At 55.8% G+C, this 22,867-nt stretch overlaps 2 protein-coding genes across 2 annotated transcripts in view; both read right to left on the bottom strand.

Moving 5' to 3' along the window:
• DLG3 (discs large MAGUK scaffold protein 3) overlaps positions 1-2,601 on the bottom strand; it is a 78,361-nt gene extending 75,760 nt beyond the window's left edge. Inside the window, 2 exon segments of the mRNA XM_086619854.1 lie at positions 444-602; positions 2,586-2,601. Of these exon segments, the coding sequence (XP_086475980.1) occupies positions 444-602; positions 2,586-2,601 (175 nt within the window).
• A 1,344-nt stretch (positions 2,602-3,945) lies between these two features.
• GDPD2 (glycerophosphodiester phosphodiesterase domain containing 2) lies at positions 3,946-11,930 on the bottom strand. The gene is made up of 15 exons (XM_009980365.2): positions 11,817-11,930; positions 10,550-10,653; positions 10,382-10,475; positions 10,099-10,158; positions 9,635-9,733; positions 9,152-9,245; positions 8,570-8,715; positions 8,041-8,123; positions 7,342-7,492; positions 6,597-6,812; positions 5,584-5,735; positions 5,069-5,216; positions 4,773-4,855; positions 4,288-4,316; positions 3,946-3,998 (listed from the first exon to the last, which is right to left on the bottom strand). The coding sequence occupies exons 1-15, from the start codon at positions 11,928-11,930 to the stop codon at positions 3,946-3,948; spliced, it is 1,626 nt and encodes a 541-aa protein (XP_009978667.2).
• Between the last annotated feature and the right edge of the window lie 10,937 nt (positions 11,931-22,867).

The following is a 22,867-nucleotide window of genomic DNA, read 5'->3' as shown; positions in this document are numbered from 1 at the left end:
TCCCTTCGGGTCAATAGCAGGGATGGAAAGTAGCAGGTTGTGATGAGGCTGAGGGGCATGGGGAAGACCGAGGCACCATGGTGAGGCATCCTTGGTACAGCAGCAGAGCTGGAAACTCGGTGGTGGCTGCAGACGCACCATGCAGAGGGTGCCCACACCATTGCAGCATCCTTTAGCAGGTGCTGGATAGATCTGGCATGGCCTGATGAAGGTGGCTTTACCCCTTGTCCACAATCACCCAAACAAGGAATCCTGTTGACGTTGCAGACACTCAGCGACTGCAGCCCGACCCCCAGTATCTCCTGCCCAAGCCCTTGAGGGGAAAGACAGCCCAGCTCCCTAGTGCTACAGGCACCCACGTGTTTGCACAGGATGCGCCCAGCCTGGAGTGCCAGGTACCCCTGCAGAATCAGGTCCCCAGGAGAGCCCACTCACCACAAAGCCCCCAGGACCACAAGGCAGGGGCTTACCCAGCAAGGCCTGGAAGAGTTCACTTTGGAAGATGTGCGAGACTTTTCCAATGGAGGCTTTTAGCTCCTGCTCCTCCGGGGACCGCAGGGTTCTTTGGTATCTGGTCAGAATTTCCACTGCGCGTTCAGTGTCTGCAGAGACGACACAGGAGTAACAAGCATTAACACCGAAGGATGGACAAACATCGTGAGGGAAGGCTCGAGTGCAGCCTTGGAGCAGTGCAAAGGAGTCACCTGGATAATACCTCAACTTGCCTTCCAGCTCTGTATTTTTAAGAGTCAGACAGCCACAAAAGCAGCCTCCTTACACATACCTGGAAGAGCTAACCCTGTCACGAGGGGCAGAAGGGCCACAGTGGAGACCCAGGCAGGGGCTAGAGGGGAGGTGGTTCTGCCGACTGGCCCTCCTCAACCCTGAAATTCAGGGGCTAAACCCAGGTTAACTTACCTCCAAACCCCATGGCTCTGGGCAGCCTGAGCACCTTTACCACCTCCCAAGCAAAGCAGCTATTCAGGAGCTCAGCTCCATGAGTGGCAAAACTTGAATTTTTACAGGGTGAAGTGTAAGAATCGCTCCACGCAGCGGGCAGCCTTGGGTCAGCAGGAGACACAGGGAAAGGAATGTGATACCTTGGGGTCAGGGAAGGAGGGGTGCTGGCCAGAAGGGGAGCTGAAGGCTGCCATGGAGCAACACTTTGGTTAAAGACCGGGATCACCATAGCTGTGAGACAACCTTAGACCTTAAATAGTGGAACTGTGATCTTTCTGTGCCAGGACACTTATATGCTTCTCTGGGCAGATGTCCAGAGCTGTCAGTCCAGCTCCAGCCCCAAATGTGACCCATGTGACCAGGCAGGTAGGGAGCTCCCATGGACCTTGAGCCCATCCCAGCCCCATCAGTGAATATTTCCCTTTGTCACCCAGACAGCCCACAAACAAAGAACGTCTGTGTGAAGAGGCAGAGGATCTGTCCTGCCCTGTTGGGGACTCATCTTTTAACCCAGGAACTCATGCAGAAAGGATGACCCTGCTCATCCCAGGGCTCTCAGTTGGGAATTCAGGTCATTGAACAAGGGGGCCAGTGTCTGCTAGGGTGTGTGCCACCTGCTGTCCCAGCTTGCCCAGCTGGCTCCCCTCCTGGCTCCTCCTCTGCCAAAAGGGGAAGGGGTTCCTGCCTGTGTCACCAGCCCACACTGATTCATTGTAGGAGCAGAACAGAGAAAGAAGCCTGGGGAAGCATGAATAGCTCCTGCTCAAAGCTGGCTCCTGGAAAAGCAGGGACTTCCCCAAGCTCCAGATTTATTGGGCTGTTACAGGCACCCCAGCCCCTGTGTTATCACTAAGGGATTCCTTTTCTGAAAGATCAGACAGTGGCTTCCAACACTGCCCAGCATCCCGCAAACAGGGTTGAGTCATCTTTGTGTGGTCGTTCCTGACCTTATCAGCAGAAGCTAAAGAAGCAGGTGGAGAAATGGAGCCACCGCACTAGGACACAAAGACTGCAAATGTGGTGTGAACATCCCATCCCAGTCCAGGCAGCACAGGAAGAGTGGCATGCACCATGCGCTGACCTCTGCGCTGCTGCCCACCAGCACCAGGTGACAGCTAGCTGGAGCAGGGGAGCGCTGGCCCTGGACCACCAAACGCAGGGAAGTTCTGTGCCTGCAGCACAGGGAAGAGACAAGAGCACCCTTCCTGCAGCACCCGAGAAAGAGCACATGGCCTCTAGGGCCCATCTCACTATGCCTCAAGGTGCAAGCCCCACTTACAGGAGAGCCTTTCGCACAGGGCCCACAGCCCCACACCTGCCCTCCCCATAGCACCCAAGGGTGCTGCAAGCAAGCAAGCACAGCATCCCATGGCCACCTGCTCCAAGCCATGGTGGCACAAGGACGTGTTCCACAGCCTAGGGAGGGTGTGAAGCCGGGGCACCTGGTCCTCAGGTCTCAACCCCGGGGGTGCACCGGGCAGGGATGTACCGGGCAGGGCTGCCCGGCACGGGCGCGGGGCACCGGGCGCAATCCCGGTGCCGGTACCGGCAGGGCAGACACTTGTTGAGCGCGACGGGCCGCGGTGCCCGGCGCCGCAGGAAGGGCAGGGCAGGGCGCTCCTTACCTTCCCGGCGGATCATCGCTCCGCCGTGGCCGGCGGCCGCTCCGGTCGGCGCCAGCCCGCGAGCGGCCGAGCCACCGCCCGCCCCGCCCCGCGGGAACCGGCCGAGGAGCCGCCCCCCCGCCCGCCCCCCGCCGGCACCGCCTCCGGGAGCGCCCCAGCACCGCGAGCGCACCCGCTGCTCTACCCTGGGGCGCGGCTGCTCGGAGCCCGCCGGGCCACCGGGGCGGCTGGGCCGGGGCGGCTCGGCCTGCGCACCCCGCCCGGGAAGCCCGGCGACCCGCCCGGCTCAGCCTCCCCTCTCGCCCCGCTGCGGAGGGCTCGGCCCCAGGAGCCGCGCGGGCCCCGGCCCCGCTTCTCCGAGCGGTCACTAGGTGGCACGGACGCGCCGCGGATGCCCGCCGGCTCCGGGCCGGTACCGGCTGGGCTGCGCCTGCTCGGGGGGCGGCAGCGTTCCAGGTAGCCGCCACCTGCGAGTAATGATGATGAAGGGGAGCGGGAAAGGGGGAGGAAGCAGTTATGGGCAACTCACCCCTTCAGGGTCTGACTACTGCTCCACTGATTTATTGACATAAATACGCAGAAACAAGTAAAACTGACCCGATCTCCCATTCCAAGTTCAGGGCCTGCTGCAAAGTGACCGCCGCCGAGTCCCAGCGCTCCCTTCCCTCACCCGCCTCCGCAGCCCTGCAGCAGCAGGAGCGACTATGGCCCTGCCAACACCCCGCCACCCCCAGCCCCTGCTCCCTTTCCCCCCAGAGCAACAGGCACCAACTGCTGCACGGGATGCCAGCACCAGGGCCCGCAAGCACCAAGCCAGCAGCAGCAGGGGCAGGACTTGTGTCCAGCATAGGGGTGGGAAGAGCTCAGCTGCCCCTCCGGCTTGTGAAAAGCCCCCCTTCCCCCCACCTCCCCCATCCCTCAAGCCCTGGGGCAGCGCAGCAGCACTTCAAACAAGGTTTCCTATCGCTGGCTGCAGAGCTGCTGCTGACAGGTGGAGGCTGCCTTTCCCCTGCACCAAACAGCGACTCAAATCCCTGCAAGTCTCCAAACCCCAGGGTGGAGGTCTTAGCCCCAGCACCGCTGGATAAGTACTTAGCCCCCAGGCACAAGCCAGCCCCAGGAAACCCCTGCAAAGGCTTCAGTTCCTCGCTGCCAGTGGGAACTGGGAACCCAGTTCCAAGTCTTTTTAGCTGAGGGCAGTTGTGCACCACTCAAGGAGCCAGGAAGGCTATGGGGGACAGGAAGCTCAGGAAGGAGTCTGCAAAGGAAGGGAGCCTCGAAGTTGTCCTGAGGAGTGCTCCCCACTTGAGCCGTGCAGGGCTCTGGCAGCCCCTCCCGTGGCTGACGCAGGCTGGAGGGGTCACTCTTGCATTAAGCTGTTGATCTTTGTGAGCAGCACGTCTGTCTCAGACTCTGGGGAGAAAGAGAAAAAACAGCCATCACAGGCAGCCGCTATGCTGCAGTGACAGGCAGAGTTGGCCTGAAAAGCAGGTTTGAGGAGGCCTGGATTCCCCAGTGCTATCCCACAGGGCTGATTACTAAGGGCAAGACAAGGACTCCCTGAGCTGGGATTCCCTTCCCTTCCCCGGCCATCCCAAACCACTGTCACATTCAGCTGGAGAAAGCTGCCAGCCTGCCAGGGAGAGTCCCACAGGCACAGCCTGGCTCCAAGGGAGGGGAGCTCACATCCGTGCGCACTCACCCGCTGGCTGTCTTCTCTGGGAGCATTTCCTAGGAGACGGAATAGGATCGATGTAAGCAAGCCAGTCTAGCCTCCCCGTTTCCTCTCTGGAGCTCCCAGCTGGAGACTGTGGGGCCCCAGAGGACACATGGCCCCACAGGGATCTGCTCGAAGTGCCTGCAGCACCAGTAAAGGAGCAGGGCCGAGGTCCCCCAGTCTCAGCCCACCAAGCCCTGGGGTGCAGAGCAAGACAGTAAGCGTGAACTAGGGCATCCAGCAGCTTGAGGAAGGGTCAGGCCAGAGTTTTAGCTGCGGCCTGGTGATAAAGGCTGCCTCAACACACTGCTGTCTCACTTAGCCAGACAGGAGCGGATCTCCCCAGGATCGGAGTCCAGAGAGGGGTGCGAGCAAGTACAACCAGGTTTGAGTATGTTCCAGCCATCCAGGGCACACTACAGCCTCCCCCAACAGACCTGCCCTGGGAGGGGGAAAGGGATCAAACATACTTCAGCAAGAGGAAGGCCCAGAGGATGGCGAGGAAGGAAGTGCAGTCTACAACAATCCAGATCATAAGGTATGTGCTGCTGGGCTGCAAGGTAATAAGACAAGCCATGAACACCAGCCAGGGATGGTGTGCTGGTGGCACAGCCAAGCCTGCTGGGCTAGCAGTCCCTTATGCAGGGTGACATGTTCCCATGCCAGCACAGCACTGGGCAAAAGCCACCTTCCAGGCAGAAAGGAAGCTACAAGTGCCTGGGGCACAAGGGTGTGGGGCAGGGTGAAGGACGGAGGGGTCACTTACGAGCAGCCAGATGGGGTGTTTCATCTCCTTCAGCACCTGGCAGGCATTGGTGGTGACAGAGCTCACCCCAGAGCACCACAGCACAGAGAAGAGCCAAGGCTGGTTCACCACGTACAAGTTGACAGAGATGTTGTCCTGGCGGTATTGCCTGCGTAGGGACAGCCATGGTCAGAGCAGCAGACGGCGGGGAGCCGGCACACTCAGTGCACAGCCAGAGAGGACTGTATATCTGGGATGAGATCCAGCATTTTGCAGCCACACGAAGCAACTGTCTGGAGAGCCAGACCTAGGGCAGATATGCTGGCAAGGCAGAGGACTGCAGCCAGCTCCGTGCCCTGTGCCAGCCCTGCCTGATGAGGGATGCTTGTCTGCAAGGCTGTAGCATAGACCCTGCCCTTCCCAGCAGTGCGCCAGCATGCAGCCTCAGCTGGCCCTCCCCTCTGCTGGCCCCTGGGACAGAGCTGGGACAGTGCCCAGGCCCCACAGCCCACAGCTCCCAAGGACAGAGGTCTCACCTGATCTCCTCAGAGCTCATGTCCTGATAGGGCAGGTTGACATGCAGCAGTGGCTCCTTCTCATTCTGGAGTCTCTTCCGGCCGTAAACTTGCTGAACACCTGGGGCTTGCTGTTTGACCTGTTCCCTGAACCCATCTGGCAGCCAGAGGACCTGGGCAAAAGCCAGAGAGCACATGCAGAGGAGAGGTGCTTCAAAAAGCTTGCTCTCTTCCGATATTTCCTTGCAGGTCCAGGCACACAAAGCCTGCTCAGGGGGGCTTCCTGCCCCCCTCTGCACCCTCAGCCCCTCCATGGGGATCTGAGCCAGGACAGTCTCCTAAGAGCTTGCCCCAGCCAAGAAGTAAGCACAGACCCCACTGAGGGGAGAAAGCAGTTCTAACTTAAGAAAGCTGCAGCAGTTACGTCCTTTCTGGGCCCCTGAGTGGATCAAGCAGTGCATCCCTTTGGCCCCAACTCTGCAGCAAGAACGCACCTTGGATCAGCACTACAGAATAAGTCTTTGCTGTGTCCCCTCCTGCTCTGCATTCTCAAAAAGCCACGAAGGGAAAGCAACTTGGGTGCTAATTCATCCCCTCAGGGCAGCACGTGTCCTGTGCTGCAGAGGCTGGATGAAGCACAAAGGCAACACAGGAGGTTGCAGCAGGAGTCCCAGAGCTGCAGGGAGAGGTGTGGCGCAGTGTGGGGAGGTGGAAGCCTGAGCACTGTTTTCCTGCTCTTGCTAGCACTGTTGGTCCCCTCCCTAGAATGAGTCAATGTTTACAAACCAGAATGGTCAGTGCTGGGGAACCAGAATATTTGGAGGGGTCTGAAGCTATAGGCATTAACCCCTAATTATTGGCAACTTCCCCCAGCTAGAGAACCCCATGCCTGGACAGGGTTCCCCAGCAGAGATCACGATGGGGATGTGGTGTATGGGGTGGCAGGGATGCTCAGTGGGGTTGGTGGAACACCTGCCACCATGGCAGGGGTGTGCCAGCAGGGCTCTTCAGTGGTGGGGCAGTGGCCAGCTCACCTGCTGCAGCGGGATACCCGACTGTAAGATCACTTCCAGCGTGGCATTGACGAAACTCTGGTAGTCACTGTGGTTCTCAGGCCGGAGGTCAAACATGATGGAGATATTGCTCTGCTTGGCTGCCTCTAGCGCCTGTTCCAGGGATGGGATCCTCTGTTTAGTTGCCTGGTAGCGATCGCCAGCAGAAAGACTCTGCACAGTGGGAAACGGCCTTCGCTGCAAGAGTGAGGGTGAGTTAGTCATCACAGGCAGACACCATCGTAAGCTTCCACCTCCCAAACTGGTGCACATCCCTGGCTCTGTTTCCTGCACTGGCCTCTCCCTGCTGCAGACAGGCACAGGGATCCTTCCCCTGCACATCCGCGAGGCACCCCTACCCTTCTCCCCACTAACAGCACAGTTCAAGCAGCCTTGACACCTGTGGGCATTCAGAGCAGTTCAGCAGCTGGTTAGTCACCTTTTGGGAAGAGCCTTGCCACAGCTGCCTCCAAGCCCAGGCAGGCTGTGCAGCACAGTGCGAACGCATGAGACATCTCCCCTCAAACCAGCCTCCTCCATGACTCAGCTGAGGAGTCAGAACAAACTCCAGCTTGGGGCGTAACTGCACCCAAGGGATTCGTGCTGGTGTGGAAGTGCTTCTGCACCCTGGCCAGGTGTCTGCAGAGGGAACCTTCCCCAGGGCAGGGCTCAAGCTCAACCCACAAACGCACCCACCCCTGACCAGACTCCCCAGGGGCATCCTGACCTCCAGGAACCAGCTGCCAGCATCCAGCTGCTGGAGGTCTGTCCAGTTGAAGGCAGTGCTGTTCAGGGCAGCCCTCTCAGGGAACACAACCTGCACGTTGGTGGTCCTGGTGAGTTCATTGTCATGCATGAGGAATGGGACCCCGTCAGCACTGCCAAAGGAGCAGAGAGGGAAGCTCTGTGTTGCAAGCTGTTTGTCTCCTATCCCTGCCCTGGCATTTCTGCCCACTCTCAGCCACTCTGCTAGGGAAACCCCCACCTTTATGCCTGCTTGTGGTCCTCTGCACAAAAAGGTGAGTGTCCAGAAAGCACAGAGCACCCAGAGACCAAGCCAGGAACCAAGAAGTTCCTTGCTTACTGCAACAGCTGTCCCCATAGCAGGATTGCATGAGATAAACTAGAGCCAGGAGCTGTTTTCCAAGCAGTGCCCCTGCCCTGATGATGCCTCCCTCCTAATACCCTGGAAGGCAACCTGCGTGGGGAGGACAGAAACCCAGTACCTCTCCCAGTTCATTGGGATACCAAGCTGGAGCCAGTCCCATACTGGGAAGGTGGGAATGGCAGAGGCCTTTGAGCCAGGCTGCCTCCAAATGCAGGCTGTATCAGTCCTCCAGATGTGTTCCAGAACACCCCATGTGGGAGGTGACATTGCAGGATACTAAGGCCCCTTCCTCCCTCCAAGTCCCTGCTGCCCCTTTACCTCACCATGACATCTGTCTCAAAGACTTGCACATCACAGCCCACCGCCTTGTGCAGTGACATGAGAGTGTTTTCAGGCGCCAGCTGTAAAAGGAACAGTGTTAGTGCAGAGGGTGTGGGTAGGCAGCTTGGGCTCTAGGGCAACCAGAGTGAGACGGGAATGACCCTGGTAGGGTGGGGGTGGAAAAGGACTGGGTGCAGACAGCCAGAGTCCCAGTCCCTGCTTCCCAGCCCACGCTCCACAGCCAGGATTTTTGCTGAGAGTCACCTGCTCCTGGTCCAGCAGCGCTCAGCAGCTCTGCCCTGCAGCTGCTGCACCCACGCTCCTGACCCTGTGCTCACCCATCCTCCAGCCCTATGCTGCCCTGGCTGGTGTGGGACCCATCTCTACAGGACTGGCTGGAGCTCATCCCGGCCTGCAGCAGCAAGGGGCTGATGCCAGCACTCCATGGCCCCACACAGCTGGTGGAGCAGCCTGCCCCATCCACCCTGACCACTGTGTCAGGATGCTGTCAGTGCTGGTCACTCACCATGGGGGCTCCTCGGTGACCAACCAGGGCTGGTTTGGGGGGCAGCTGGTTCTCCTCCACGATGCAAGGGGAGGTGATTCCCAGGGGAGCCAGATACAGCGCGATCATGACTGCGCAGTACGCAAGCAGCAGAAACACCTTGATACCTGCAGGCAGAGACAGAGAAGATAGAGTGGTAGGGAACAGAGGAAGTATTTTGCAGGCTGTTAGGAATACGCCAAGGCTGCTTCACCTGGCATTAAGTTATGGTTGCCCTAGGTCAGGCAACCCCAGCCTCAGGAGCGCTGCAGATTTATTCCTGGCCACTACATGTCCTTGCACCCCAACCCAGCACTTCTGCATGACTCTGCCATCCATAGTCCTTCTTCAGCTGCAAAGCAGTGAGGGCTAAAGCTGCACCAAGGGCTGGGCATGAGAAGTAGCAACCAAGAGCGGGCGTTACTACCAGACTGAGTCCTGGGGAGTAGTTCCTACTGCACCAACACTGTCTGTGCACCACTCTGACACCAGTGCCGCTCCGTTGGGTGGTAGGAAGCAGGGCACCAGCCAAGGCGAGAGATGGAGACCTTGGAGGGGGATTACCTGTGTTGCGGGTGTGGTAGATGAAGCTAGCCAGGGGCCAGGCAAGGAGCGTCATTCCCCCCACGATTCCAATGTGCAGGAATGGACCCGTTGCCTGGGGAGGCAAAGGCAGGGTGTCAGCTGGCACCAGCCCAGTCCCTGTCCTCAAAACCCACATGCTCCAATGCCAGGGATCTGCCACTGCAGCAAGCACTGCTGGAAGAGCTACAGTGCCAGGGAGGGAAGGACAGAGTCCTGGGGGAACTGAACAGACTCCCTGCTCTGGTCCAGCCACCATTCATCGCCCTGACTGCAGCTGCTCCAGGCAGGACTGCAAGAGCAGAAGGAGCACTGTGCCTGGCCAGGCAGCTGAAATCAATGGCAGGGAGTTAACCCCCATGGCACACAGCCATGGCTGGGGGCTCCAGTCACCACCCTTCAGCTCATCCCCACAGGCCAGGTACTGGGTACAGCAGAGGAGTCTCCAGTATCGAGGTGACTCACCTGCAGGGAGACACGTGCACTTTTCCACTCCTCCGCCCACTTTATTCCCAGCCCTGCGAAGGCTGCAGCCACCACCAAGGCAGTTAAGATCAGCAGGGTCTGTGGGGCAGGGCACAGGGCAGTTAGGGGAGCACATAGCATCCTTCAGGCCAGCTGGGTTCTGCCCTGGCAGGGCAGGCAGAGTCCTCCTCATCCCTTCTTCCCGAGCCCTGCAAGCCCTGAGACCCCACTTTCCCCATTTGGGTTTGCTGAGCTCTGAACTCTGTGCTTTGAGTAAGGGGAATATTCCCATCCCAGAGATGAGCGGCTGGAGGACTAAAAGCTGAAGCCCAGCTCACTGGGGGGACACAGCCATGCAGTGGGGTCCCAGCAGCCGTACGCAGCCCTGGTAGGCTGGTCACAGCTTCCCAAGGTGCAAGGGCAGCCAGGGTGGGCACCATATCCCTGCACCCCGAGTCTCTCACCTTGTGCAGCCAGTGTAGCTTCAAGGGCTGGCCACAGAGCTGTAAGCACAAAGCAAGGACCTGCAAGAAGAACAAGGAGATATTAGAGCTGGGCTGTACCCCACACCCCAGCCCTCTAAGGGCACAGGACGCAGCTGCAGGAGCTCTGGCCCCCCCGACACAGGCAGGGTCTCTGCCCATGCTCAGCCTGACACAGCTCCAGCAGGCTAGACGCTGCGGGCTGCATTGTAGCCAGCCTGTGCTCCATACTCCCACCAGCCCAGGCAGGATTAGCGAGGCTCACCAGCAGCACGGTGGCATAGGTGATCAGCACGGCCGTAGCTATGAGCAGGACCAGGGACCAGTCCAGCCACAACTTCCTCTGCTTGAAGATGAATCTGCCAGCAAAGGGGATGGTCAGAGGGGCAGGGGGGCACATGGGGAGGAAGGCTGGACATGGGAACCTACTCACTCATTGAAGTTGTGGAAATCATTGAGGATGATGATGGCAAAATAGAGCCACACCAGTGTGAAGAGGAAGACGCAGAAGAGGAAAAGGAACCAGCTGCAGTCGCACTGAAAGCCAGAGATGACAGCTATGCACACACCTGCAGGGCACCTAGCCCCTGGCCAGGTTGCTGCAGCAGGGTGCACAGGGCGGCGCAGCAGGGTGCACAGGGCGACACAGCAGGCACTGGCCTCATGAGTCCAGGCACTGAGCTGCCTCATGGAGAGGGATCAGAGCTCCTCAGGAGAGCTCTTTTGGCTGGAACCATGCTACAGGAAGACAGACTACCATCTCCTACAGCAAGTTAAAAAGCTGCCTACACCAGGCTGGGGAGGACAGCCCCTGTGGCAGGACCACCTCCTTTCCCATGCAGCAACCCCTGGGAGCAGGCTGGGACTTTGGACACAGGAAGGGGCAGGGAGCCAGGTCCTGTGTCCTTCCAGCTGGGTGATCTGTGGTCTGAGTGGAGAGGGGTGCTGTGCCTCAGAGCTGCCATTGCAGTGGTGAGCCTGCAGACTGCTCCTGCCTGCCCAGCCAAAGCCAAGTCCAGCTTCAGGGTCTCCAGCCCCTGGCTCCACATACACGGGGAGGTAAGGGGTGCCACAGGTGCGGAGCAGGACACCTGGCAGCCTGGACCAGCTCACACATTCCAAGCAAGATGGGACAAGCAGCAGCACAGCCACTCCCATGGGAGTTGGAGACCTCAGAGAATCCCAGGGCCTCACCCCTGCCGGGTTACAAACTGCCAGGGACACCCCCCTTCCAGCACCCCATCAGCAGGGGCTGCACCCAGCTGGGAACGGTGCCTCCCACGTGCCTTGCCAGGCACTCAGCGCCCCAGGACCCGCCTGCCACACACAGCCCTCGGGGAGCACAGTGCTCTGCTGCCCGTACACGTGAGCCCTGCCGCAGACACACACTTGGCCAAGCAGCGGACGGCCACGGCTCAGCCTTGGTGCTTCCAGCGTGCTGCTCTGTCTTGTCACCCAGCAGGAACAGACAACTCACCCCCTCACTGCTCCAGGCTGGGACAGTCCTTGGAGAGAGGGGGTTTGAAGTAGCATCCCAACTCTCTTAGGGCTAAGCCCTGGGGAACAGGACCAGTGGCAAGGGGTCAGCAGCCCAACATCTGGGCTGAGCCCCCCAGCCAGAACCCTTCCCACTCCAGTCACCACTCAGCCTCCCATGCAGGGGCTGGCCAGCCCCAGCTCAGCATCACTCATGGTATCACCTTGGTGGTTCTCAGGCCCTTCCTCTTCTCCTTCTTGGCAGTGATCCACTGGCAGCTGTAGAGGCAGAGCAGGCAGGTGGCACAGGGGCGGCAGCAGGTGGAGGGGTCTGCCATAGCGCTGGGCTGTCCCAGGCCACAGGTCAGGCGTCCTGTGGGGGATGCATACAGCGTGTTGGCACAGACCTCCCAACACCACCCCCACCCCACTCCGTGGGGATGGGGCACTGCAGCGTGGGCATCATGGGTCCAGGTACTCTGGCAAGCGGCTGCCCCAGAGCCCTGGGACATAGCGGGGTTGCTGGCTGTGTCCCCAGGCAAGGTGTGGTGCCAGGGAAAGCAGAAGCACCGGGTGCAGCCCAACCTGTTCAGCAGGCTGCCCTAGGACCCTTTGCTCAACGAGCCAGAGCAAGCTCAGAGCTGGCAGGGAGCAGGGCCGGCTCCTCAGCCCAGGTTTGGTGCTCTGCCTGGGAGCCAAGGGCACCGCGCAGGGCCGGCTCCTCAGCCCAGGTTTGGTGCTCTGCCTGGGAGCCAAGGGCACCGCGCAGGGCCAGGGACTGGCAGCCTTGCCAGCCAGCTCGACACAACCTTGCACCCAGGCTCCTTGGGAGCAGCACAGCTGCAGGGATCGCGCAGCACCATGCTGCAGCCTGGGGCTCTTGCTGCAGCTTGGGGTGTGTGCAACAGCCTGGGAAACCCCTGCCTTCCTCCCTAAGCCCAGTCCCCTCCTGAGGCATCCCCGTCCTGGCAGCTCTCCACCTCAGCTCGCACAGCAAGGGATCTTCAGAGGGGCTGGAGGAGCTGCAGCTTGAGCAGGCAGAGACGGTTGTTGGTCCAAGTGCTATGAGGGGGCTGGGGGGGGAAAGCAGTAGCTGTAAAGGGAAACCCATTGCTACAGTCACAGACACTCAGGTGAGGTGCAGGGCTATCACGGGGTACCCCATGCACTGGGAAGGGAAGAGGACCAGGAGGCTTTGCTGCGGTCCCCAGATTCCTGGCGCTTGGCTGGAGGAAGCAGGGAGCCCCAGACAAGGTCTCCCTTTATCCACCCCAAGAATCCCCATGTTTATTACCACTTGCCTTGCTGTGGAGCTGCTCCTCCTCCTCATCTCAACCTCCCCAACAGGCCAGGCACCCCATGCAATGCTATCACCCCACAGATCAAGCCAGACTCTCAGTTCACTGCAACTGACAAGCCAGGCATGGGAGCCAGCTGACCAGATCCTCCCAGCCACATCCTCTCCAATGTTGGGGGCAAGGATGTGCCTAGCAGGGCTGCGTCCCATCCCAATCTGGGCCCTGGAGAGGGCCCTCCTGGCCCTAGCCAGCCACACCAGAGAGGCTCTGAGGTGTCCTGGCTATGGCCAAGGTGAGCCTGGTCTACCCCCACTACGCAGTAGCATACCAGCACAGCACCTCACTCCCAAATACCACCAGTGTGTTGGTCTCCAGGGCTGGGGTGCGGAGTCTCCCCCAGGACCCACACAAAGCAGTGGCTGCTGGGGCATGCACAGCCAGGTACAAACCCTAGAGTGGGACCTCTAACCTGCCCAGCCGGCTTCTGCAGGCTGGGGGAGTTCTGGGGGCTGTCATCAGCAGGTCCACCCAGCCGAGGTGCTGGGGATGCTAAGCAGCACAGCAGTGCCCACATCCACTGCCCCCTCCATCTTCTAGGGACCAGATAAGCAGCTGTGATCTGCTCAGTGGTTGCACCAAAGCAGCCAGCCCTAACACAACTGCAGGAAGCTGTGGGACCAGACAGTTTCCCTCTCTGATGCCCAGGGGCTCTGGCTGCTGGCTCATACCCCTGCTGTCACTAGAAGGGTGAGCAAGCAGCAGGCTCAGGCAGCATGCCCTGGCACTCACCCTGTCCCCCAGTCGCTGTTCACACAGGCAGAGCACTGAAGCCAGCAGCGGCTCAGGGAAACCTTGCCACCCTCCAGCTGGCTCCCACACAGGGTACAAAGTACAGTAGGAGTGGCTGAGGGCACCGGCCAAACTTCAGCACTCAGCCGCTCTAAGAGGCTGTTGCTGCCAGGACCGGAGCTTGGCAGAGCAGTGGCACAGGACTGGCCACAAGTCTACGCCAGTGGTGCTATCTGGAGGGTTCGGAGAGAAAACGCCACCCAGTTTTCCAGCCCAGAGTGAGACTGCAGCAGCAGTACCAGTGGTTATTGTGCAACACCCCTGCACAGGGCACAGGTCCCAAACAGAGCTGGGCTGGGCACACAGTAGACCCTGCTCAGCTTCTGCTCTGGCTCTAGTCGGAGAGCTGCACAGTGGGAACCGAGGGTCCATCAGGGCCAGAAAGAGCCCTCCTTCAGCTCCCACCAAACAGGCCCCACAGCACACTGCCAGCCCTGGTGTGAGGGGCACAGGGGGCTTGAAGGGGTGACAAACGCATTGCTGCAATCACCAACATGGCAGTGTGCACTCACAGCCCCACAGGAACCTTTGTGCCCCAGGGGTGCTGGCACAGGACAACCCGGTGGCCATGGGCAGGGCAAGACCCCTTTGCCCTTGTGGAGCTGCGCCGGCCCAGGCTGCATGCCACCAGGCAGGTCAGCGGGAGCTGCTGCCCAGCCCCACTGTGCCCTGACCTCACAGGAGGGAGCGCAGAGCTCCCGGGTTAGCGCGTCGAACAGGGTGACCCCGAAACAGCGAGAGCAGCACAGCCTGTCCCAGACCTCCCACTCCCGGCCTCACGCCCCGCATCTCACCACGCGCTCAGCCCTGGGCCCCCTGCTCCCGCTTTCCGGGCAGTGGGAATGGCACAGGCAGCCCCTTTCCTCCCCTCCTCGGCTGCACACCGGGCCAGGACGATCACCCCCCTTGCCGCTCTGCCAGCTCCCACGGCAGCACGGGACGGCGTCCCCATGCCACCCCGGGGGCAGGGAGCCAAACGAGCAAAATACCTGCTCCCTGCGGACGTCGGGTTCCCGCCACTGGGACGCCGGCAGGCGGGCGGCTGCTGGGGCCGGGCTGGCAGCGGGTGTCCCTGCGCGGCACAGCCCCGCTCGGCTCCGCCGCCGCCTGCTCACACCTCCTGGGTGTGTGCGCGGCCCCGCGGGGCTGCCGGTGCCGCCTGCAGGTCTGCACAGGCCGGCAGAGGCGGGCTGCCCGCAGCGGGCACGGCGGGCAGGGCCGGGGTCAGGGCGGGCCCCGGCGGCGGCTTTGCGCCTCGCTGACCCCGGCACAGGCTCCTCTTGGCGGCCGCCGGGAAAGCGGAGAAGAGGCCTAGGGGGGCGTCAGGCGCCGCAGCACCGAGGAGTTTGCAGGCAGACCACGCTCCAGACGGATTAAGGCTCCGGGAGCGGGGAAGGCAGACGGAGGCAGCTTCATGCATCGCTGGGCCTTCGAGCAAGGCGCTGTGGGAGCCCCTCTGCCAAAGGGGGCTTTCCCCCTCCTTTCAGGGGAAGCCGGGGACAGACACATCCCAGGCCGTCGCAGCCGATGCTTACTGGGGCGTGCCTTGAAGGCAGAAGCACAGAGGTAAAAGTAATTCCTGGTCTTGAGCCAAGAGAAAGGCTTCAGAGCCAACACATCTGAACTTTGCTAAAGTGGCAGATGAAAGGAGGCTCCAAGAGATGGGCCTGATGCCTCCTGCGAGTGGATGGGGCGATGTCCTCCATCTCCCCAGCTCCCTCCCAGTGGCACAGACAGCTGCATCCCCCCACCCTCTGCTCCAGGTCTCAGCAGAGACACAGCCCCTGCTGAGCCAGGATGTAGGATGGGTGCTCAGACCTTTCCATGTTAGTGACTTGCTCCATCATTGCCTGGGATCTCAGGGGACCTCTGTGATCTCCTGCCACTTGCAAAGCAGCTGAAAAAGCTGATTTTCAGGGAGGTGACAGGATCCTGCAGGGACATAGCAACTGCCAGGCTAAGCAGAAGCCTCAGCACTCACCCTCACAGCTGATCCTATTCCCATTATTAACAGCTTTGGCACAAATCATTGAACAGCCCCATGAAATGTGCTGATCAAGTACACCTGTGGAACCTTATCTGTGGAGGGTCTGGAGCACTGCAGGAGGGGTTGTGTAATACCACCCATTGCTTTGCACCCAAAGGAACAAGCTGAAAGCATTTCAATGGCCAGGAATGCTCCTGGGAGGAGCAAGCAGCCGTGCACCCCCAATTTTGTCAGCTGTGAGCAGCTAGTGGTGAGGTTCATCTCCTGCATCCATATGCTCTGCCATCTCTGGCACAGACCAACTGTGGTGCCACGGGGCAAAGCAAGCCCGTGAGTGGGGGTTTTCCCAGTGGGACTATGCCCTGGGAGAGCCCTTGGGGCGCAGAGGGCCCATTTTATTGGATTAAAGATATTTAGCATTGGGGATAGGGTTGCAGATTGTTAAGGAGATGAAGGAAGTGCACACTGGGGAAGGGTGAAGGACCACTTAAGCGAGGAGGGGAAACTGAGCATGTCTAAAGAGCCTGAGGTGATACTGGAAGAGGCGAGGCTGGTGCGGAGCTCCTGGAGACCCAAAAGCTGTGGATTTTAGGGGTGCGAGGCAAAGCTGTGGGAGGGGCACCCCTCAAGCACAGGCAGACGGAGCGTGAGGCCGGTGGTTCCCCCAGGGATCCTCCCAGGTGCTGCCGCCGTCTGCCCGCGCCAGGCGGGACCCCCTTCTCTCTTGACGGATGAACTTCGGCGCTACGGGCGGACCTGGGGCCGCCGCGGACTCCCGCGGGAGACCGGAGCGCAGCGGCCGCCCCTGACACACCTCCTGTGCTCTACGGCCCTGCCCGCGCGGGAGAGGCCGCTGCCGGTTCGCGGCCCGGCGGCGATCGGACACGGACAGCGGCGGACACGGGAGCGGCGTGTGAGCCCCCGGGGGAGCCGCGCGAGCAGCGGCAGGTATTGCTGTCCCCGCCACGTGACCGCGGGAAGCAGCCATATTGAGCGAGGGCGGCGGCCATTTTGAGTGCTGGCACCGCGGCGGGCGGCCAGCCGCCAGCGGGCGCGCGCTGCCCGCGCTGGAGCCGCCTCAGCGCCCGTTTCGCTCCGCTCCGCGCCGCCGCCCGCGGAGCGGCTGGCCCCGGCAGCCGCCCCGCCAGACAGCCGGGCCCTCGGGAGCTGCGGGCGCGGCTCCGCGCCGGCCGCTCGCCCGGTAGGCGCCGCGGGCTCCCCCTGCCGCAGAGGTGGGCCTCGGCCGGGGGTTCTCAGAGCTGCGGGCCCCGCTGCCGGCACTGCCTGCGGCCCCAGATGGCTCAGGCTGAGGTGATTTTAATGTTGTAAAAGGCCAGCGGAGGTGACGTACGGTGACGTCGCGTTTGCTTCTCTCCGCGTTTCAGGCGTTCCTGTCGTTGACTCAGCGGTCGGCAGATCACGGACCTGAACCGTGCCCTGCTGTGAGGAGGGAGCCCTACCCTGTGCCCCCTCTGCCCAAGGCGGGCCTGGCTGGAGCAGTGGGTCCCACCTGCCCAAGCCAGTGACAGCACAGGCTGGCGGGCCAGGGCTTGCCAAAGGGAAGGGGCAGAAGTTAGGGATGCTCCATGGCTAAGTCCATCAGACTGTCATGAACAGAGGCATCCCAGGCACCACTGCTCCGCCAGCTCAGGTGCATGTCTGATCTCCAGGAGCCAAATCACAGCTGAACAGCTAAAGCTAACAACCAGAATCCATAGTCAAGCCCACTTAGCTCTACAGCTGTCTCACCATGGAGCCAGAAGTGCCAGAATTAGCCGGAAGACACAAAATGATGTCCCTGTCAGCACAGTTGAATCAGGTCCTGCACAACATTGAGTGTTGCGTTGCTGTAAGTAGTTTGTGCCCTGCCTTCTCTTGTGAACAGCCACATCTGTAAGTGTTCTTTTAAATTCTAGTAAAGTTACAGAAACAAATGCACAGAGGAATGGTCTAAATGAGCAGGAAAATTTATGTTGGTATTACAGTTCAGCTGAAGTTATATCCCTGGACTTTTAACTTGGGGAGCAAAGAAGGTATTTTCAATATATGAAAGTGACTTAATGGCTTTATGTTAGGTTCTTGTTTGTCAACTGAACCAGTCACAAACCAGTCTCTTCAGAAAAAAAAGTCAGCCACTATTTCAGTTACTTCTGGTTTTGACTATATTGGGTTTTGACTATATTGTGTGTAATCTACAAGAAATATGTCTTTTAAGTTTGACTGTTTTAGGGAATGTTTTCCTTTCATGTAATCTCCCATAGGACTCAAGACCTGGGATAAAAGGGTAAGGCAACACAGGTTTCTAACAATTATTTCACACCCTCTGAGCTTGTAACAGACAACAAGAGTTCAGTCCTCTGCTGTCAACACTCTAAAAGCCAGCAGCACAGACTGTGCTTCCACCCCAGCTAGTAGCTGACCTACATAAACTGATGGACTAAGGCAAAGATCTCTCCATCATGAATCTAAAAATCCTTACTTGCTGATAGTCTGCAATAATATAGACCTTGCTGCATTTTGAAGCTATCTTGCATAGGCACATTAAGAAATTAAGTTGTTAGAAAGAACTACTCAGAAGATAAAGTGCCTACTTAAGGGAGGGTATATGGATCATGGCACTAGTCTCAATGGTTAGGTTCACTTTTTCCTAAAGGCCGGGAGCTTCTAAGGAATTAAAGTCTGTGGTGAACAAACTTTGGATCAGAGGGGTTTTTCGTTTGTTTGTTTCCCCTCCCCCCCAGAAGTGGACTAATTAAGGAGATCAGGAATGCAGATTGTGAGAGCGTTGTTCAGCAGGAGAAAAACCTCTGTGGAGAACTGTAAATAATTTAATCTCTTCCCACTGACTTTGTATGATACAAGACAAATCACTTGACCTGAACTTTTCCTGGGTGGTCCTTATAGTTTGATTTCCTAAGTACTTGAAAACAGCATGGGGCTGATTTTCAGGAGTGCTCATAATTCATTGTTGTAATGGAGATGAACGATGGGAGCTCTGAGGATCAAATGCTGATGAGTGTTAAGGGTTCAAGCTGTACAGTAACAGCAGATCTCAGACTGGGCACTGTACCAGTGCAGCATTTAGATTCCTATGAAAAAAGTGGGGCTAACACCCTGCAAGGGTTTATGGACATACGTTTATTAATGTACAGAGAACACTGGCTTTTACAAGAGCATACTAGAAAAGCAGAAGGTAATCTGTTCAGTAAGCATTATGCTGTATACATACAGTTAGGAAATGATTTTTTTTAGGCATAGTATCATGGCTTATCTAAGGTTGGTAAGGCAAACAAGACTTCTTAGACTCCCTGAAAAAAAGAGGAACTCCAAAAGGCAAGTCTCACTTTTAATTTAAAATATTTAGTTACCAGATTCTGATATTTGTCAAATCTATCCTGTAAGATTTACATGCTGTACTTCATTGATGACTTCAAGGACTGAAATAATTGGTTTTGTTCAGAGGTAGCTTTTTCTTTTTGGAACTTGAACTAGTTTGGAATTTGAAGATGTTTATCATTTGCTATTTCCCAATTGCCTTATCATTGCATACTTACTGAAGCCATACAATAACAAACTGAAGCCAAAGTTTAAGTATTGCATTTAAGATATCATAGAAGGGATACTCACAGGGCAATTTTGCATCTTAAACTACATACTTTTGGGTTTTGTTATCATCTACAAAGGAAGCTGACTAATTTAATTATAGCAGAACTTTTTCTAGTTAGTCTGTTTCCTTTATAGGGATAATTAGCTTTACTGGAAGTTAAATTGTAGGCATAACTTACTGGAGGGGGCAACACTGATACGCTGCAGATCTGGTTCCACTTGCTCACCATTGAAAAACATACTTGGGCAGTATCAGTGGTTTTTTTTTGTGTTTTTTCTAGAAAAAAATATAGTACTTCCCTTGTTAATAAGTATAAAACATCTTACCTGCCACTTCTGTTGTTTTACTACAGAAACTTTTGTATTTAGCATTTTTTTGTTGTTTACTAACTTTGAAGACATACCATTATTTTTGCACTGGGATAAGCCTTTGCTGTGGAGTGTTTGCTCCTGACACATCTCTAATTTCTGTTCAGAGTTACAGTTGCTGTAAAATAGCATTTTCCCTCCCTCTCAGGATATAAAAGCAGCTGCGAGATCACGATGTTGAGAAATGCTACGGAACACAAGATCTATGTGTTGCTTAAGCCACCTTCTTTTCTTAGTATTTCAGAAGCCTTCCATGAAGTCATTATTGCTTGTTAAACCGTGTACTTTGTTACAGCATTACTGAGGAGCTAACAGCAGTCTAGATAGAATGAGACTCTGGACCAGCATTTGCGTAAAAAATAAGCTGAAGTACTTGACACAGAAAAGCTTAACTCTCAAAGCCTAGCAGGCACCTCTTAGGATACAGCCCAAGCTCCCAAGCACCTGACCGAGTGCTTGCTTTGTACTCGAGTATCAACACAGATAGTGGTTAAAGTCAGTCCTTGCTTAAGGAATACACTTCTGATCTCCTCCAGCCCTGTTACTCCTGGGGTTCTCTTCTGTCTATAAATCCAGGTAGAGACAACAAAGCCCTCTTACATGTCTCTTTTACTGTCACTTCCTTATTCTCAGATAGGTTATTTGAGGACAAGTAACACTTTTTGGAGTCATGATGTGCTGCAGTCAGTAATACTCACATTGTACTTCCAGCGCTACTACATTTTTCCTCCTATTACCTGCAAACTGTTGTTATCACATAGCTTCACAGAACTATTGAAGCCTTTTGTCTTGTATTAAGGTTAAGGGAGAAAATTCACTTACATTAGATGCTTTTGTAAAAACAACTTTCCTACACATATAACTTATCTGCATCTCATATTTTACAGTTGCTATAACCTGTTAGCTTAAATGCTAAAAAGAAAACTAAAAAAAATACAAGAAAAAGCCCCAAACTGGCACACTTACCAGGCAGAAGGAGCTTCTTGTTTCAAGCTCTCTAGTGTATATTAGCAGCTGCTGCTTGCCATGGCCAAATTTATAGGACCAGCCTCCTGAGCACTGTGCTAAGGGTACGTTTATATAAAGGGCCCTTGCTGGGGAGTGGTGAGTAATCTTGGGGAGGTGGTGTCTGTTTGTTTTTGGATGGCTGGGGGTAGGTGTAGCTGTGTTGTAGTGAGGGCAGTATGTAGAACTATTGACAGGGAGGTGTTCTTGATATAAAAAATAACACTTTGGATCTTGAATAATTAGTTTAAGTTTTTTGTTTCTTGTAATTTCTTGGCCATGTTCATTTATGGCTTGTTTTTTGGTACCTCTTTAAGGTCTTTTCAGTCAAAAATATTTTTGGGTAAAGGCTCTGCTGAATTGTTTAATATAGCTGAAATATTTAGTAGTTAAAGAAAAAAGGCTTTAGTACTATCTGTTTTCTTACTTGACTGTTACAGGTGCCTACCATGAGTATCTATAAGGGCTGTGTTTTGATTGCTTCCATATAAATTTTCTTCTCAGCCTTAACTAGTGTAAAGGGTTGGGGGGGTTCTAGCTAGTGGTCTGCACTTGTATTTTTTTTGTCTGTGTTTTCTTAGAGCTACTATGTAATCACTGTCTCTGGGGCTTGATGTCTAGCTGCCTGACTAAATACTGATGTTTGGGAGGGAAAAAGTGTGTGTCTCAGATTGCAGAAGATGTTAGTGCAGTTGTGATGTCAAGAAAATGTTATCTTCCAACGTTGGCTGGGGGGGGAAAAAGGCTTTTTTTGCCCTGAAGTTAAGAAAGTGCAAGAATAATCTCTTTTGTCTTGTCAAGCATTCTTCTCTGGAACCTAGGCTGCAAGAGGTGCTTGCTGCTTTTTCAAATGGAGTGGTTGACAGCATGGAGAGGCTTGATATTGTGGCTGAGCCGTTCTGATGAAGAGTTGCTACTAGCAAGTATAGCAGAAAACTACTTGGGTTTTGTCTTTAGTTTTCTGACAATGGGAAACTGAATTTCTTGTTATGGTGGAGAGGCTCAGCTGAAGGCAGAACTTCAAAATATAAAAACCTTAGGCTGCCAAAGCCCTTTCCACAGCAGTACTTTGGCTTTTATCTGAGGGACCTGTTGCTGATGAGGGCTAGCTAGGTCTTGTAGCTTGTGTAGGTAAGCACTGTCCAGAATCAGTGTTTCTCTGCTGCCAGCTTGAAGTGGATGTGCCCGTTTGAACCTTTAGAACATGTCGCTACCCTTTCCAATGAGCAAAGAGAATGTATTGTAGGGGAATGCATTAACAGCTTAACCAGCTTGTGCTGTATGTTCTCGGATCTGGGTATGTATGGGCTGTCTCTGTTGGAGGTGCGTTCTTAGCTGACTGGGAAGTGAGTTTCAAGTAGGTATGTATATGATCCTTTCTTTTAAGCTTATTGGCTCCCAGCTTATCTGGAAGCCCACCAGCTTGTTCCTGCTAATTTTAATCGAGTTTGGAAATAATGCTAGAATAAAAAAGTGCTACTTCTAGGTTGTTCTGCTTTTGAGTCAGTAAAAGCACCATGGATTCAGACGTTTCTAAGACCAGATGAATAGTAACTTTGGAGGTGATGGTACTTAAAACAGCATTTGTGTATCATTGGGATTCAGTGGATTCAGGTGGGTAGGATATATAGGCAGGGATATGACACTAGTGCCTCCCTGTAATGAACTTTGTGCTCAATTTCTTTTGCTTAGCCACTTCAACAGATTAGAGTATTATAAGCAATTAATTTACCATTCGCATCTCTCTTGAAAGTGTTCTTTGAGCTTTCTGAAGTGTCACTAACTTTTACTTGTGCTTTGGCTAGTTACCTAGCTACTTTTGCTTTCTTTTGTCAGTGTTAATTGATGGCTTATCATGGATCAGCTTGCATCCAGGCATGGATTTGAAGAACTTCTGGGTGATTTCCAGACAACCACTCATTATTCTGCACTTGTAGCTCTTGAACGATGGTTGTTACTTTGTCTGGTCCTTTTTTTCCCCAGTGTGCTTATGTTTCACTCAAGTGCAAAGCTCATGCAGTTAACTGGCTTATGCAGTTAAAGGGCATACCAATTGCTATCCCCCACAATGTAGCTTATGATACAATCTTAATTCACCTTTGTCTTTTGCTTAGTTATTATTGGGTTTTGCTGTTAAATTAAGTATTTTGTCCTGTGTCCA

This window comes from Tauraco erythrolophus, chromosome 13 (genome assembly GCF_009769465.1).
Source record: "Tauraco erythrolophus isolate bTauEry1 chromosome 13, bTauEry1.pri, whole genome shotgun sequence".
In the NCBI taxonomy this organism is placed as follows: domain Eukaryota; kingdom Metazoa; phylum Chordata; class Aves; order Musophagiformes; family Musophagidae; genus Tauraco; species Tauraco erythrolophus.
Note: the sequence above shows the minus strand (reverse complement) of the source record. Positions and strands in the feature narration are given on the sequence as shown.